The sequence below is a fragment of the Dryobates pubescens genome, chromosome 2 (assembly GCF_014839835.1).
Source record: "Dryobates pubescens isolate bDryPub1 chromosome 2, bDryPub1.pri, whole genome shotgun sequence".
In the NCBI taxonomy this organism is placed as follows: domain Eukaryota; kingdom Metazoa; phylum Chordata; class Aves; order Piciformes; family Picidae; genus Dryobates; species Dryobates pubescens.
Window position 1 is genome coordinate 41257561 of NC_071613.1, and position 17140 is coordinate 41274700.

The 17140-nt window shown below is 40.2% G+C and overlaps 1 protein-coding gene across 1 annotated transcript in view; it reads right to left on the reverse strand.

Annotated features, from left to right (window-relative positions):
* CNTNAP5 (contactin associated protein family member 5) overlaps nucleotides 1-17140 on the reverse strand; it is a 303945-nt gene that overhangs the window by 143595 nt on the left and 143210 nt on the right. Inside the window, exons 5-7 of the mRNA XM_054176017.1 lie at nucleotides 16474-16677; nucleotides 14308-14492; nucleotides 10906-11049 (exon numbers count right to left, since the gene is read on the reverse strand). Of these exons, the coding sequence (XP_054031992.1) occupies nucleotides 10906-11049; nucleotides 14308-14492; nucleotides 16474-16677 (533 nt within the window). The remainder of the gene's footprint in view (nucleotides 1-10905; nucleotides 11050-14307; nucleotides 14493-16473; nucleotides 16678-17140) is intronic.

Sequence of the window (17140 nt, forward strand, 5' to 3'; positions counted from 1 at the left end):
AATGCCAATGACAAGTTTTCTATGGAATTTCAGACATTTACAGTGATTCAAATAACTCCTCACAAAGCAGTAAGACATTTACAGATCTTGTACCTATATGGAGTTTGGAGGGAAGTTCTAAAATTATCTGAGTGTGCATTCACAAGTGTCTAATTTCCTGCACTGATAATGTTACGAAATGCAAGACTGTAGAGTAGAGGATTTGCAACATTTGAATAGGATTGTTGTCTTACCTATCAGCAGAACAAGCTATGCCTGGACTGATTTAGCGGTGCTGAAGAAGGTGAGTGCAAAGATGAAAAAAAAAAAAATTGTTTGCAATGCACAACAAACTCTCAAATGGCCTTAAAATAAGCCTGTAAAGACTGCTGCGTAGTCAATATGCTTTCGGCTGTTTGTAGCAGCACCGCAGCGAAGTATCCATGATGCATATGCATGCGTCCAAATATAACAGCAAATCTCGGCCTGATTTTGATACAAGGTTCTCAGCATGTGCACCTAGTCCTAAACTCATGGATAGCTGCAACCCTTTGAAAAAACTGAGCAACACTCTAGTAATTCACTCTAGCTAGCAATTTATGCCATTTGGGATCTGCACAGAAGTCATGAGGAGCAGTGTGCTGTATGAATCCATGGCCAGTTTTTGGAGACAGGGACAGGATCTACATGCCTCTTCCCATGCTTAAACCTGTGTAGACTTCAAGCTCTCTAGACTCTCCACTGACTACACTAAAGTAGAGCAAATGTGATCCCACATTTCACAAGAACAAGCCCGTGGGAATGCACGAAGGCAGCGCTGTAATGTTCTATGTACATGGAATTAAAGTACATTTTGGGGGATAGAAGAGACACGTTAACCTTTGGGGGGATACTTTTAACAAGGTATTTTTGTTACATTTATTCAAGAATTCAGACCTACATGAAGTAAGGGCCACAATTAATTTTAGTCAGAGCTAAAAGCTAGCCAGGACATTTTTTTTGGGAAAAAAACCCCAACAAAAACAAACAATTGATTGCCATGGGAACTTAAATCAGCCTAACTAATTTGTTTAGGGGAGAAACACCTGAAAGAAGCATCTCAGAGCAAAACCGAGTCATGTAAATACACACTAACAACACCTGCTGATGTTGTAATGCTAAACAATGCTGTCTACTTGCTTAGAGACCACCACACAGAAGTTTGAAAAAGAAGTGCAGAATCATTTGCTCACTGAAGTGGAATAGGTTCCCATTACAAAAACTTTGCCCTGAATGTTATTCTCAAATAAATTATGCCAGCAGGTCTAAGTCAAAAGTACATCGCTCCTCCTAAACCTGCTCTGATCAAGAGCATTTTGCATTAATTGAGAGTCATACTGGAACTCCTCAGGGTCCATGCAAGACTACTGGCTGATGCTTGATTTTATAACTGAACCCAGTTTAACTGAAAAGTCAAAGCTCATTGGCTAGGAAATGGGATAAGAATAATCTAATCCCAAGAGAAAATATAGGAGAGAGTCAGCTCTACCCAGATGCTGAAAACTCTAGATGTCATGTGGCAATTGAGAATTCCATTGAGTCCATCATCTCCAGACTGATTAACGACTCCTCTAATAAGCAGTGAAATCATTCCAAGGGAGTTCTCATTTTGCTGGCAAAAGAAACCTCTGAACCTAGAAATGCAATGGAGATATTTGTAATTTGTTTTCTGGCTACTATGACACCTGGCTTAAGATAAGAGTTCAAACACTCCAGCTTTGTGCAGGCAAGGTATGGTCACAAAGGCGGTTCTTGTTCAAGTAAGATGTTGAGTGAAGAGGTGACAGCATGTTACATCATTTTAAGGAAGAAACAGAGCCACAGTTGCTAAGTGAGAAGGATGAAAGCTGTTTACAAAGAAGACACTCTGAGCTACATGCCCCAACTAAAACTGAATGGAATCTTTCCAGCAACTTTGTTATGATTGTATGGTGGTTATTAATATTTAGTAGGTGGGATGATTAATAAAAATATTAATAACTTTATTAATAAAAAGCTCCCAAAAGATTAATTAAAAGATTAATAAATCCTATTTACTGGTTCAAAATATTCAGTTGTGGAACAGATACCTCACCAGCAGGAACAATTTAAACAATATGAACAAAAATCCAGAAACAACAAACAGCAACTTAAACTGTAAAGAAAAAAAGAGAACAACATTGGCAACATGCTGGAGATTGCCCACAAGGCGGGGGGGAAACTCTGGAATTCTCTAGGGCAACAGACCTTTTAACAGATGCTTATAAAAATCAAATCTCATAGATTATTCACTGCAAATCACTTTAGTCTAGTACGTTCAGTTGCAATGTTCATAATCCACGGATTGTGGTACCACACGGCACACGTGGGCATTTAAACAGAACCAAAATGGCATCAACCATGTGAAGGCTGCAGGAACAGAGTTTCACTTTCTGTTGGCTTCTGCAGCTTGTCTCCGAAGGCTTTATAGCTAAAAGCTTTGTAGAAAAGAGGTTGCTGCCGAGGCTTGCAGGGCTTGTTGGCTCTGTAGCTTTGCGTGTTTTGGAGAGGTTCTCTGGCTGCAATCTTCACAGTGGTGCTTGTTAGTTCTTACAATAAAACAAAATTGTCCTGGGGTCTCGGCTCCTCCTGGGGTCCATCTCTCAGCCCAGCAAAACACATGTGTCAGCTCCGGGGCTTTACAATGCTTTTCAGCATGGGGTCTTGCAGGCTTTCTGCATAAATTGAAGCACAGCTCAGATTCCAAATTGCAAGGCAAGCAAGGCTTGTGGCTTCTCCCAGAGCTTGGACAAGGCAAAGCTCTGGCTCTTTGGGCCAGTATTTATAGACTTCCTGAGACAATGATGGCCAGTGACAACAAAGATCAAGAGATAAAAACCTGACGCTTTAACCTATAGAATCAGTTGTCTCCAAACGTGGCCAAAGACACACACAGGTGGCCCACTTGGACCCCAGGGCATGTTCAGACAAGCCTGGGCAATGTAGGCAATCTCCTGAAAAATCAGACCTCCTGGCTTCTGCCCCATTGTCTGATTCAGAGCATTTTTGAGGCTCCTGTCCCTTCAGGACAGACTTCTGCAGGATTTCAATAAAACCTGTAAACCTTTAACTAATTATTTCAGGTTTTTTTCTGGCCTTTCTTCATGTCATATAACGTACCATTGAACGAAAAGAGAGAAGAATGCCACAACACCACCGTCAGGGCAATTGGTGACAAGTTTCTTACACATAACTGTCATTCTCACAGAATATTAATCAAAAGTAATATGTACTTGGGAAATTATTCAAACTGACAGCTGAACTGAAATCCTCAACCCTCAGCCTACCAAAGGATATAGGCCAAGATCACAGTTTGAACAGACAGAATAATGAATGAGTATTTCTGAGCTCTCACTCTACCTGCAGGCTAGAGTATGAAATGGGCACTTACTTTTCCTCATTAATCACTCTATGGATACTATTGAATAAAAAGGATATCTTGATTTCTGCAGGAGAATATAAAGGAAGATTTCATGCAGTAGGTAAGGAAACTAAAATCTGAGGCCTGGCTGAGATACAAATGTAGGTAAACTGGCAAGAATATCTCCAGCTCGGAAATTGGAAGACTATTTCTAAGTGTGAAAAGACTGAGGTTTCAGATGAATTTGCAGAGACCAACAGAGGGAAAAGGTGACCTGTGATGCAGTTTTAAAAGGGTAAGATGAAAGATTGTCATTCAACTTTAAGCAACTGGATTTTAAGAACTGGGGAGGTCCCTTCAAATCCTGGTTTTAAATTAACTATCTCAAGAAGGACAGTTGTCAGGAGACCCACATAGATTTCAAGTACTTCTCAAATAATTGCTAAGGAGTGAACGAAATGCAAATCAAAGTGAGATACCAGCTCCAGCCTTCTGAATGGTGAAAAATCTCTTCAAACAGGATGTGGGAACATTACTTGAGTTAGCACTAGGTCACTGAGTGAACAATTAGTCTATCACAAGAGCAAGACTTATACTTTCAGAGAAGTTCCTGTACTGGGGTGAATTTCTCTTTCTCTGAGCAAAATTTCATTATGGAAATATGAGAACTTTTCTGATCAAAGTTTCATTTGTTAGATAATCACCTTAGAGAACTGCCCTATCTTCATTCACTCTAGGTATCATGTATGTCAACAAAATACTGTTTACCACAGGCACTTAGGTTGTTTACATTAAAATAATTCTAATATGTGGGGAAAAATAGCATTTAACAAAATAAAATTAAAAAAAAAAAACAAAAACCAAACAAAACAACACACACACACACAAAAGCTTTAAAGAAGTTGAAACACTGTGACCATGACAGAAACAGAAACAGGGATGAGATGGTTGGCTAGATGTTTCTAGACATTCTTTATCTCAGGCTCCTAAGCTGACTATGTTACTGTCCAGAGGTGGAACAAAGGATTTTACAACTTTTGTGTCCATAGGAACTGCACATTATTGTTGCATTATATGGCACTATAGTTAAGTGTTGCTGATTAAATAAAGCAAATACAGAGATAATTTGGAAAAGATCAAGCGTAATTTCCCTCAGAAAGACAGGAAAAAGGTAAAAACAAACACAGGAGAAAACTCATCTGTGTGGTGGGTTGACTGTGGCTAGTTTCCAGATGCCCACTAAGTTGCTCTATCACTTCCCTCCTCAGCAGAACAAGGAGGGGACAGAATAAGACGGAAACCCCCCCAAACTTGTGGGTCAAGCTAAAAGCAGTTTAATAAAGCAGAAGCAAACAAAACCCAAACAATTTTGTCTTTACTTCCCATCAGCAGGCAATGTCCAACCACTTCCCAGGGCTTCAGTATGTGTAGCAGTTGCTTCAGAATACAAATACTGAAATAATTAATGCCCACCTCCCATTCCTTTCTCTTAGCTTTAATTATTGAGCAACCATCAAATGAGATGGAATATCCCTTTGGTGAGTTTGGGTCTGATGGCCTATCTGTGTGACCTCCCAAGAGCATGCCCATCCTGCAGTATACTGGTTGGGGTGGGCATGTTGGAGAGACGGCCTTGATACTGCTCAGCAGTAGGTGTGCTATCAACAACTTTCTAGGTGACAATACAAAGTGCTATGCAGCACTGAGAGTGCTGATATGGGGGATATTCACTATATCTCTGTCAGACCAAACACACCCCTCCTCTGAACAAGAAACAGGAATGAAGCCAGTCTTCAAATTCTCCTTGTCTGACATAAGACAGATGCCTTAGATCAAACTGGCCAATTAGCACAATTCAGGGCTAATTTTTGTTTCAGATCAAGGTAAATTGATCTATAGCTTTTATTATCTGGGGGAAAACAAAACAAACCCCCACAAACAAAACAAGAAAACACCACACAAAAAAAAACAACCAACCAAACACAAAACAAACAAACCAAACACACAGCTGTAAGGAGATTACTACAGGGCTTGGGGGTTTCTGTTTGTTTTGTTAAATTTTTATAAATATCATGAAAAACAGAGTCACATCCACCTCAAAACAGGAAAAGTACACAGAAAGCAATTCCTAAGAGTGTTGGTTTTTCTCTTTTTTAATGTATTATTTTATTTTATTAAATTTTCCTCTTTTAAATTCTGATCATGGCTCAGCACCAGCCTAAATGGTTCGTATGAACTGCACATACTCCAGGCTCTTGACTGTAATGGGGTCAGCTTGCCCCTCTCTGTTATGCCAAGCATCCAAGTATCAGGCAGTTCCCAAGGTCTTAGCAACTGGAATAAGACCTTCTGAAAAAGGCATTTAAGCCTTGGCTTTACAGCAAACTACCTTCTCCTCCATTTTCCTTATCCTTTGCTAACTCATATAAAAACAATTAGCCACCTCTCTCTCTTCTACAGGCACTAACAGCCTTATCACCTTCTGCCTTAAAACATCCTTCTCTGCTCAGCAGGTACTAACTACCCTGTTCACTCAATTTCACTATCCAGATAACATAGTAAATTAAATTCTGAACATTTATTTCTAACCTGCAATTTGCTGAAGGCTGATGATTCTCTAAGAGGCCTTGTTTACTGAAAAATGTGTCATTTATTCCTGCATGTCACCAGTCTTACCAAAAAATGTGGGTTTTCTCCCCAGAATAATGGCTTGACTTGTGGCCATTGCATCTACCAAAATTCTAACACAAAGAAACTTTGATATCATGAGAAGGAGAGTTAATTATTGTAGCTACCTATGGGATTCAATATTTACAGACCGAAAGGCAAAGACAACTGAAATCAATGAGTAAATTGTCAATTAAACAGACTTAATTTCAAGACCTTGACCAGGAGCCACACTTAATTTCTTTCAAACCTTCTATTACATTGCTCAGTGACCTCATGAAATGAGACCTCAAAGTGAATGCTATTTTTATACACTTTCTTACTATTCCATACTTCAGGTAGGATGTGAAGGGGACTCATCTGAAAACCCAGAGAGTAGACAGAAAGATAGAAGAAACCATAAAAAGCCATTCTAGCAAGAACCAAATATTTCTGCAATCTGAATTCACCTGTGTGTGTGTGACTTATGCTTCCATCAAATAATTGCATGCAATTTTGATTAATTTTTATTTTTTTTAAAATATATTCAACTTAGTCCCGTGGGAAGCTGTGGAAAATGTCACAAAACACTTCCAATGCTTTTTATTTACGTTTACTATAGTTTGACTGAAGTGCAAAATGCATAAAGAGTAAAAAATAATAATTAAAAAAAAAAACAAAACATCATTTAATTCATTTTGTTTAAAAAACCCTAGCAGGGGTCTTCACAAATCACCAGCCTGATATTCACAGATAGAACAACACTTGCAATAGTACTTTGGTAGAACGAGATGTGTAGAGAAGTAAATTCTTCTCAAAAGGAAGGTATCTCAAATCAGCTTAATAAAATAGTATGTTTGGATTCTCTATAAAGGGAATGAATTATTAGTTTACATTCTCCTGTCACCAGTTATCTTTTCTTGCTCTTTGATGCTGGCAATTGGTTATTTCCCTGAGGCACTACACTGATGCATTTACATGTCACCACATCCCTTGCTGTGCTGGGTTGTCACTCCCAGATTCAACATGGCAGGCAAATGTAGAAATTCAAACATATCTGAGGGCTGACAACTTCTGCCTTACAAATACCCTGCACTCCTTTCAAGTCAGTGCAGGGTTTTCTCTGCTAAATAAAAATACAACTCCAATTCCTATCACTCAAAGATAACAGAAAAGCAGATAAGGTTTTCCTCTATTTCAGTGAGGATGTGGGGTGGAACAATGAGACAATTAAATATAGCATCCTTTCATGACCTATGAATTTCTTCAGCTAGACATGTTCTTATTTTGGCATCACAAACCAGTGACATACAAAAATGACTTAACACCCTGGCCACAAGTCACAGTAGAGCAATTTCTAAAGGTGCAAACTGCATCTAGCAGTGGGTAACTACTGATGGCCAGGATACTATAGCTATTTTCAGGATGCTATAGATATTTTTCTCTAACTACTTCCAGGTGTATTAAGCAATTCTTAATGGACTTCTCTTCCTAGAATTTTATCATCCCCTTCTGCATCTACATACATCCTCCACAAGCACAAAGTCCTTCCACAAGCACTTATTCCAGATAACAACAAGTCAAATGTCTTTCTGTGAAGAACAATTCCCCTTTTGCTTCTTGTAAATGAGACCCCTACAAGTGTATTTTCCTGCACCTAACAACTTGCCCAAGAAGCATGAGTAACTGATTTATGATTTCTTATAGTGGGAAGTCTGTATTTCTATTGTGATAAGAAGTTAATAAATAAGGCATATCTTTAGATTATTATTTTAAAGCATTTTCTGAGGTTTCACAAGGATCCAGCCACACAACTATGAAAGTAGTAACTATAGAAATTTGGCTTCTCACAAAGTCTTGCAATTAAAACCAGTAATTGCTTCAGAGAGAAAATAAAAGATTCTCTGTAATTTCTGCACTCTCAATGACCTAGAGGAAAAAAAACACAAAACCCCCAAAAAACCCCAAAACCCAAACAAAAAAAAACAAACCAAAACTGAAACAAACCAACCACAAACAAAAACCAAAAAACACAAACCAAAATACCCATAACAACACAACAGAAAAAAAAAACCAACATACCATCAGGGACAGAAGAAACCCCAGAGAAAAGATAGATAGTCTGTCCAAATAGATATGGCTACCAGATAGAGAGGTTAAGTATCAGGCAATACAAAAATGGAATTCTGAAGGCAAGATGCAGTTCAAAGAGACAGGCTGCCTTGTTATCTTGAGATGTTTTCTCAAGGGGATTTATTGCAAGTCTGACAATTCCAAATGAGTTACAGAAAAGAATAGGGGGAATGATAATCATAGCCACCACCTGAGAGTACAATACATGGTATAGTACTCTGTTATTGATAATCTGTAGTTTCTTCCTCTGACTTTAAATACACCTGACTTGGAAACATTATTTATATGGATAAGTAAGAGGAAATCTATACCTTCAAAGCTGATGTATCATTCTCCTTCTTGTGTGAAAGATTTCAATGTTAAAAAACCCCAATGCTGATGGGTATGGAAACCCACAAGTTTACCTTATTGACTCTGTCAGCATTCACAGAGGCACAGAGAATGAAGCAGAGATTACGTATTGAAATCAGCCTCCCTTCTGATGTCAAAATCTGTGTCTCTGGACAGTAACGGCTTTCTAATCCAAAATCAGACAGCCCATCCTCAAAGATCTTTTGTTACAAGACAAAGGTGTTTGGGGACTAAAAATGCAGAACCGTCTCTGGTGATCTCCAGCCAGGGGTGAGTGAATACAGCTGCACAATACATTGTTGGAAGCAGTGATTCAAGCCCTGCTATATTTAATTATTCTTCTTTGCTGTTGCTTTCACTACATTTCCACTCCAGACAACCCTAGTGACTACAAAGATGTGAAGCAGAGATGCTTGCAGCTCCCTGGGGTATGGATTGTTGCTTAAAATCCTCAATGAACTTTGAGTAAAAACATGTAGTGCAGAGGAAGTCTGGCAGGCAAAAGACTACATTCAGCAAGAACAACTTATTTTAATTTGAGTAAGTAAATTGCTAAGGAGTGATGCCAAAATAAGAACATGTCTAGCTGAAGAAGTTCATAGGTCATGAAAAGATGCTATATTTAATTGTCTCATTGTTCCACCCCACATCCTCACTGGGAAGAGCAGCAATATGGAGGAGGGACATCAGCCAGTGAAAGCTGGAAATACCTGAGAGCTACTAGAGGAGGTAAATGGCTGTAATGGAAAGGATGTTGGAAAACAACAGATTTACAGGGGCTCTTTCCTATAGAAGGATGTTAGTCTAAGATTAGGAGGCACTGAGAGTGTGGCAACCTTTCCATGCACTTTGGATAAAAATGTGTCACAGACATAGCACATAGCAGCTCATAAATCTTGCAAAATCCAGTACAGCAGCCAGCCTTTGAAAACTATTGCATTAAAATCATCACTTCTTGAGAGAAACTGAAAGATAGGGACACATCCACAGTACCTTATATTGATGAAATGAGCAGAATTCCTAGACCTTTGATCTATCATTGGCTGAATCAAGTACTGTGAGTATCATTGCTTGGGGCCATGCTATACCCAGACATTACTTTTCTCTTTTAGGAAGGCAAAACAACCAGCTGTTTAATGACCTAAGAAGTGAACCTGGGCTCTTTGATCCCCTTAGAAAGTAAGCTGAGTGGTAGAGCAATTTAACACTGTTCATAAGATTTGTGCCTCAGAGTCCTGAGTCAGAACAATCAAACTTTAGGTTATTAAAACAAAGTCCCTCAGTCCCAAGCTTGGAGAGCATCCTGCAGGCAGTTCTTGACAGCCAACAACACAACACAGGATGTCTTACCCATCACTTTTCCATTTTTCATTTCCTTGTGCATTCAGCCTCAGCCTAGGCAGGGAAAGTGAGGAAACAAAGGACTTCTTGTGGTCTTCTGCCTTACTTTGTTGTAGCTACAGTCTGTTTATACGTGTTGTTTAAGACCAGGCTGTGTGAGGCTTTGAGCAACTTGGTCTAGTAGGGGGGTAGGGTTGGAACTAGATAATCTTTAGGTGATTATATGATTCTCCCCTTACTACAAACTGGAAGATGCCAGGAGAGCAAGAGGCAGTTTCACTTCCACATTCTCCAAAGACATAGCATCAACCAAAAGGCATAATTCAAAGCATGGTGCAGGAGTGAGGCACAAGCTAAATAAAAAGCTGAATAATTTACAGTTTGTCAAGGCTGCATGGGAGTGTACTGCCCCTTGTTCTTATGAAATAAAACGTTCTTTAGTTTGCTTACAATGTGTTTAAATGTATCTGTAACTGCGGACATGATTAGGTATGAAGTCATGTTTATATTTCCTGTTTGCTGGCTGGGTAAGGCTGTAATTCCTTTTGTTTTACCTCTACCATCTCACATTCAGTGATACTCATACCAGGTCAATGGCTTTCAGAACCACCAATATACTGAATGTAACGGGCAGCACGCAAGTAAGTATTTTGCATAATAAAAGAAACATTTCTTCTTCTCTTCTGTAAGACAAACTCAAATAGCAAAATAACATTTTTGCTGCAATGGGGATGGACAATGTTTCAGAAAATAAAATCCTACTTAACCATGAAAAAAAGAAGGTCTGTATGACTTTTATCCTGCCATCAAAAAGACACATTTTAATCTTGGAAAATGAACTACAAAGTTTCTCCAAACAAATTCTACTATACCTGGAAAGTTGGACAAGTGTATTAATTTCCACACAGCCTCAGCCTATTTTTAACAAGCTAATTATGCCTGCAGGCTAACTAAAACTGATCTCTGTTCATTCAGTGCCACTGGCAGCACCAACAGCATAGAAGCAAAGAAGGAAAGGATATGTTATTGTCTCTTACCACAGTATAGATCTGAGGTTTGCGCCTTTTCGCTAGGTCAATGATATTGACTCCGTTGTAATAAAGGTTCTCGATGCACCCGTGGAAATTTTTCCTCTGAAAGGTTCCTGGTTTCCCTGGGACAGGAATCCCTCCGAAACTAAGCTTTTGAAAAAAAAAAAAAGAAAAAAGAAAAAAAAGTGGTATTTAATTACCACCCCAAAATCAAGAGGACAGAGTCTTACTCCATGCAACCAGATGGGATCTAAGAATCAAGCCAAATTGACAGCATCATCTCAGAGCACGCAGCAGGGCCTGGTTACCCAACATGGGAATCAGAGGCTGCGCGGCATTACAGCTGTTGGAGAGATGCTGCTGCTGCAGCCAGCTTACCAATCAGGAAACAGCTCTTAAGTGCCCCAACAGATCAGATCACTAGCCTAGTGCCACCAGTCCTCCAATGTAAAAGGTAATGCTCAAATGGTCTCCAGTCCACAGCCTCCACTGGCCTGGGGGCTGCCACCTATCAGCAGACCACAGCAACCAGGAACCACTATGCAATGGGGAATACACTCTTCCAGCCCACAGCATGTATCTGGACAGTTCAGGTTTCAGCCAGTGGAGGATAGTATTACACACACTGCACTTGCAGTCATTTTCCCTGAATTTTGCTGTGGTTTGGTCTTTACAATACTGGCACGTGATATTTGGGGCTGAGCATCATAACAGAGACAATGTGTGCAGGATACACATTTAAACAAAGCTTCTTCTCTACTGTTGTCTATGTACTGGAAGATGTTAGTATTGTGCAAGTTGCAACTCATCACTTAACTGGAGGGCTGAAATCCCTCCAAGAAGAAAGAGCCTAAGGATATAAAGCTTCTAAAATACTTGGAGCCCACATACCCTGGATTCATAAGAAAACAAACAAACAAACAACCCCCCCCAAAACAAAACAAATGCACATACACACAAAAAAGCCCACAACCAACCCCCACAACAAAATTTCTAGTGGTCCTATTTTCATTTTCCAGCTGACACAGGTAATTTCTAATTAGCTCCATTCGCCTATTTTCACAAAGTCTTACTGGTAGTACTGCTGAGGTTTTATTCACTTTCCCCATCACAGCCATCAGCATTGTGAGTGGCATAATGCAGGTGGGAATCCTGCAGCTACCACATGTGACAGTGGTTTCAGTGCATCAGGAGCTCTGTTGCATCCTGCTGCATCCATTGCAGCAAGGGCGCACATTGCTCTGCAGTGCTGCCAACACTGATGGCTGCTGGAAGCTGGTCAGCCTTATTCTAACTCTGAACTCTTGTCATGACTCTTAACAGCTTGCCTCAGCTCATTATTACAAAAATAAAGGGAAATTTGGGGATTATGTTTCCTCCCACTCCACCTAGCAAGCTGGGATACATACCCAAATTAAACCTCCCTGGATAACCTTGAAAGCAATTCTTTGAAAAGAAGTCCTTAATGAACTTGCACCTCAGATGTATTAATTGATCACTTCAGAGAAATAAAGAATGAATAGTCTGCTACTTTACATTACTTGCAAGTTTGTTACTGTCATGAGGGCTTATGTGGTAGTAATGTTTGGGTTTTTTTCCAGGGAGAATCATTAGTTCTTCCTTACAACACCAATTTCCTTCTTTCCTGTTCTATTTGTAAGGCTCCCTTTTAGGCACTCTGTCCTGGGTTTCAAAACAGAATAATAATCAATATCAATTATAGCACTGCATTATTAAGAAAACAGTTTCCTTTGTGATTGGTAATAATTTTAATTACCAAATTAATGGTCTTATTACCCTCGGTAAGGCATTTAATTCCCAAAGTCTGCTGAGATAAACTTTCAGTAGACTAGATTGCTGTAATGTTTTTACTGAAAGATTGCTCAGTGCAAGTAGAACAAAAACATATTATGTGCAAAAGCAGGATGGAGTGCCACAGAGGTCAGTGGTGATGCTGATTTACACTAGCTGAAGATCTCCAGCATGCTCCCTGTCTGGGACGTCTGGAAAAATGTTCTGCAGAATACATTGGAGCCTGAGCTTTCCCTAATTTGCATCAATCTTATAGCAGGAAGCAAGCAATTTTATTACTCTGAAATTAGGAAAGCTGATGACTCAACCACTTGGCTTTTCTCAATCCCATCTTAAAAGTAGTTACACCTTTGGCCCTTGCTAGTTGAGCCTGAAGCTGTTTTGGAATCTTGCTGCTCAAATGTGCTGTCTCTACTAAATGTGCTTGTGATTTAGAACAGCAGTGCTAGGAGACTGGTACCACTCTCTCCACCTTGCTTTGAGGAATGCAAAGAAGGGAATTTCAGCTGGAACAAGAGAAGAGCAGAGAACAAGTACCCGCCACTGCTGAGTCACCTGCTTTTGTCCCTTGGGTGCTCTAAGAATTGATCCTTTCCAGAAAAATGAATCCAAAGTGCAGAGGGGAAACTTGTGGTCTCTTAAGCAATGAACCATGCCAGCTCAGTGCATCCAGACAGAGTGATGGCTCTGACTGTGCAAGCATGACCCTGTGCCTTGTGAGCCAGCAAGACTTAGTAGACAAGTGGTAATAAAAATGAACATGGATAATTTGCACACAGGTGTGCATTGATGCGGGGAACAGCTAAGGAGCTGTCTTGCATGGACATATGATGATATAACAGGTTTTAAAAGGTATTTTTTTAACTGCTACAAGCCATGAGCACTAAACTGCTGGAGTGATACAAACCGTGCTCTGGCACACCTTGGCCTCGTCACAGGGAAGCACACCAACTTTAGGTTCTGAGGGCAGGCAGGATGTTTCCTCTGCTCAGTCTCCCTAAAGCATCACTACCCCAGATGTGAAAGAACTTGGGTCAGAACTAGTTGTCTCGACAGCCATACTCAGAGTCTTCCATTCCTAATGGGAAAACAATAGTCTTTATCTGATCATCTCTACATGGAGAGCTGTAATTTGAGGAACGGGTGGCTTGATAGAGGCACAACTCACAGCTGATATCCCCATGGTCGTGTCAATATGATCCAGAGATGCTGCATAATGATCCCATTAAAATCATACTGGAGATAATGCTGCTGCACCTCTCTTTACAGATAAGTATAGTTACTCCCTGAAGATTTTACTAGAACCTAGATTATTCCTTTTAGTTTGGCTCAAAGCCTGCTGTACTTGGGAGTCTAAGCATAATCCAGTGTGTATTTGCCTAGACACTGGTGTTTTTCTCAGACTGTTGTATATAGAATTGCACAGAGTCTATGTTTGGTAAGTATGAAAGGTGGTCTGTGGAAATTAAATACTGAATAAAGAAAAGATCTCTGATGACAAAAAAAACAGCTTATAGGGTGGCTGTTTTCCATCACATTAATTTCCTATCAATTCAGCCTTATCTCCTAGGTTATAACTTAAAGGGCTTCACACACCTCATAATCAATATCCAAATGATCTGAATCACCCTTCGTTCGGAAGTGCTGGGTGTACTTGTCCACCGTGAAGTTCACTTGCTTGTTGAAACGCTCTATGAGAACCGAGTGCCAGTGTTGGTCATCCAAGAGGCTGCCCAGGGTGACAGATGTGTGGCTGTTACTGAAATGCAAGTTGGAGTCCCCTGGATAGGCAGAGACAGGCAGAAGACATGAGTTACCTCCAGGCCCTTTGCTCAAGCATGGGGACTCAAGGGGAGCACAGAGCAATGCTCCTAGATGCAAACTAGATGCTCATCAGAAACAGACCCTTGTCAAAACTTGCCTTAGATTCCTTGGCCCCCTTGCTCATGTATGTGTGTATATGCACATGCACATACACACATATTTTTCCCCTGAAATCCTTGAAATAAATCAGGAGATTTTCCCAGTGGTGCACCCACACATCACAGCACACAGGAGTTCACCACCCTGTGTGTGCCCTTGGTTCTGTTATGCATTCAAAGCCCTGGTCTTTAAAGAACTCTATTCAGGCTGCACCAAATTCTCCTGTCTATTCACATTAAATGATGACTTCTGACACTTCAGTTTCAGAGAAAAAAAGCCACATGTCAGTGAAGCAACATGGACACAGGTGGTTTGTTCAGCTGAGATTCTTAAACCTGGCCTAAATGTCCAAAAGCTTAGATCAAGAGTTATAAAAGTATTTAGGCCCTAACCCTGGTGATTTCAAGAATTATTCTGTTTTCCACCTGGCTATAGGTCTAAACACTCCAGAGTCTCTCATTTAAAAGGAGTGTGTGTCCTTTTGTTGTGTTCCAGTGGAACAAAGAGAACACGTGCTCCAAAACTGTCTGGTAAGACAGTTGTGAACAGGGGAATGAGACACTGCACTGTTACCTGCATTATCTGCTCCAGACAAACTTCTTACAGTGTCCCGGAATTGATAGTCTGAGATCTCTCCCTGTATGTTACTAGATGTTTGATCTCTCATTTGTATTACAATCAGCCTTGGCAGTCTAGGCAGCATGTACAAGAAATGCCAATGACTCACATCACTTTATTCATCACTGTTATTAAGACTGAGAGCGGTGGTGAGAAAACTTGGACCTTAATTCACTCCCCCCCTTTCCCCACACCCTCATGTTTAACAGAGGGAGCTTTGTTTCAGCTTTCCACCTTGATAAGCCAATGAGACTTTCAGACCAAGTTCAGTACCCAAACAGGGTAAGTGCAGCTTCTGTGCTGAATGAAGTACAGCACTGCAGGCATGAATACTTCTGCCCAACTCAAACCCTTCAGCGTGAGAAATTGAGTCAACAGAAACTGCTGAGTCCAGTACCACAGGTCACCCACAGAAGAAGCTAATGAAGATTTTGTAATCAGCCTTGGAGAGGAGGTATAGTCACTCCTGCTAACGCAGTTCCTGCCATTATCAAAGTGCTTTAGTGTATTCAGCAGGAAAATGCAAGCGTCCTTCTACAGAAAGAAATTAAAGCCAGGCTTTCATCTGTTCCTTTGATCCAACATGATCACACAGTGATGTGAAGGCCAGATATTAATTTTTCAATTGAAACCACCTCCAGAAGCAAAGCAATGCCACAGTGCACAATGTAATGACCAGGATGCTTTAATTTAAATGACGTATTTTCAGCTCAGTTCCGATCACAGAATGGGAAAAGCAAAACAGAAACCAAAACTAAGGGGTTTTCACTCCAAATCCAACTTCCTGGGAATATTATTCTTAAAAAGACCCAATAAAAATTAAAAAGAAGGAAGGAGGAAAAACAAAGAAACAGAACTTTTTTTTTTTTTTCTTTTTCCAAATTCACTACTTGGAAACATCATCAAGCAAAGGTCAAAGCTTCAAAATTAGGCATTGAGCTGCTCAACCTTAGTCAGCACTAGTTAGATGAGCCAAGGTCTCTTCTTGGCTAAAGCTATCAGCTACTGCATGAAATCAGTCATGCCTATTCTCTTTTGTTTCTCCTTGCACCTTCTCTAACCAGTATTTAGCTGTGAGCTGTCTGAGGCACTCAACATACTTTGGGGATCTCAGCTGAAGTTTCTAGATGTAGATGCTGTCCAATATAAATATTTATAAAAGCAAAGGAAGACACTCCTTGTTACAGTAACATGTGAACCAACAATCCTAATTACCCTTACCCAGGTTGATGTGCAAGGAGAGCTTCCCTTTCTGTAGTTCCAAGGTAATGTAGTCTCCACGCTGTCCTTCTCCATGGAATAAGACTCCGTCCCCCTGCATGCTCTTGAACTTCAAAGAAACTACATCTTTGAACGTGCTCATAAGCTTCTGATTAAACCTGTAGAGGAGTGAACTTCTGCCATCGAAGTCTGCAATATCTGACTCTGAGAGAAAGAGGGTGACAAAGTGAAGAGGAGAGACAACATTAGGAGAGGAGCTCTGTGTTTTCAGGATCTTTTCAAATATCAGTTGAAACCAGATATTCGAGAAGCATACATACACAGGACATACATGACATTTGGGCAACAGCATTTTACCCATTTCCAACCCCAATCCTCTGTCCAGTGAAAGGGAAGACTGCAAGAAAATTACTCTTCATTTGTTCTCCCCTTTCTAATCATGCAAGACTGCTTTCTTGTTCACCTTTTTAGAACAGAACAGGTGCCTTCCATTGTGCTCAAATTTCCAGATCACCCCTCACCATATTTGCTATTTGTCTCATATATACGCCCAGGATGTAATCCACTACTTTAAGCACTTCAGTTCTCTATTTTTCTGTAGCTTCACAGGCATCTGTTGAGCTGTTTCTGTGTGTTGGCCTTGCCTGCACCCACCTTTGCATCCAAA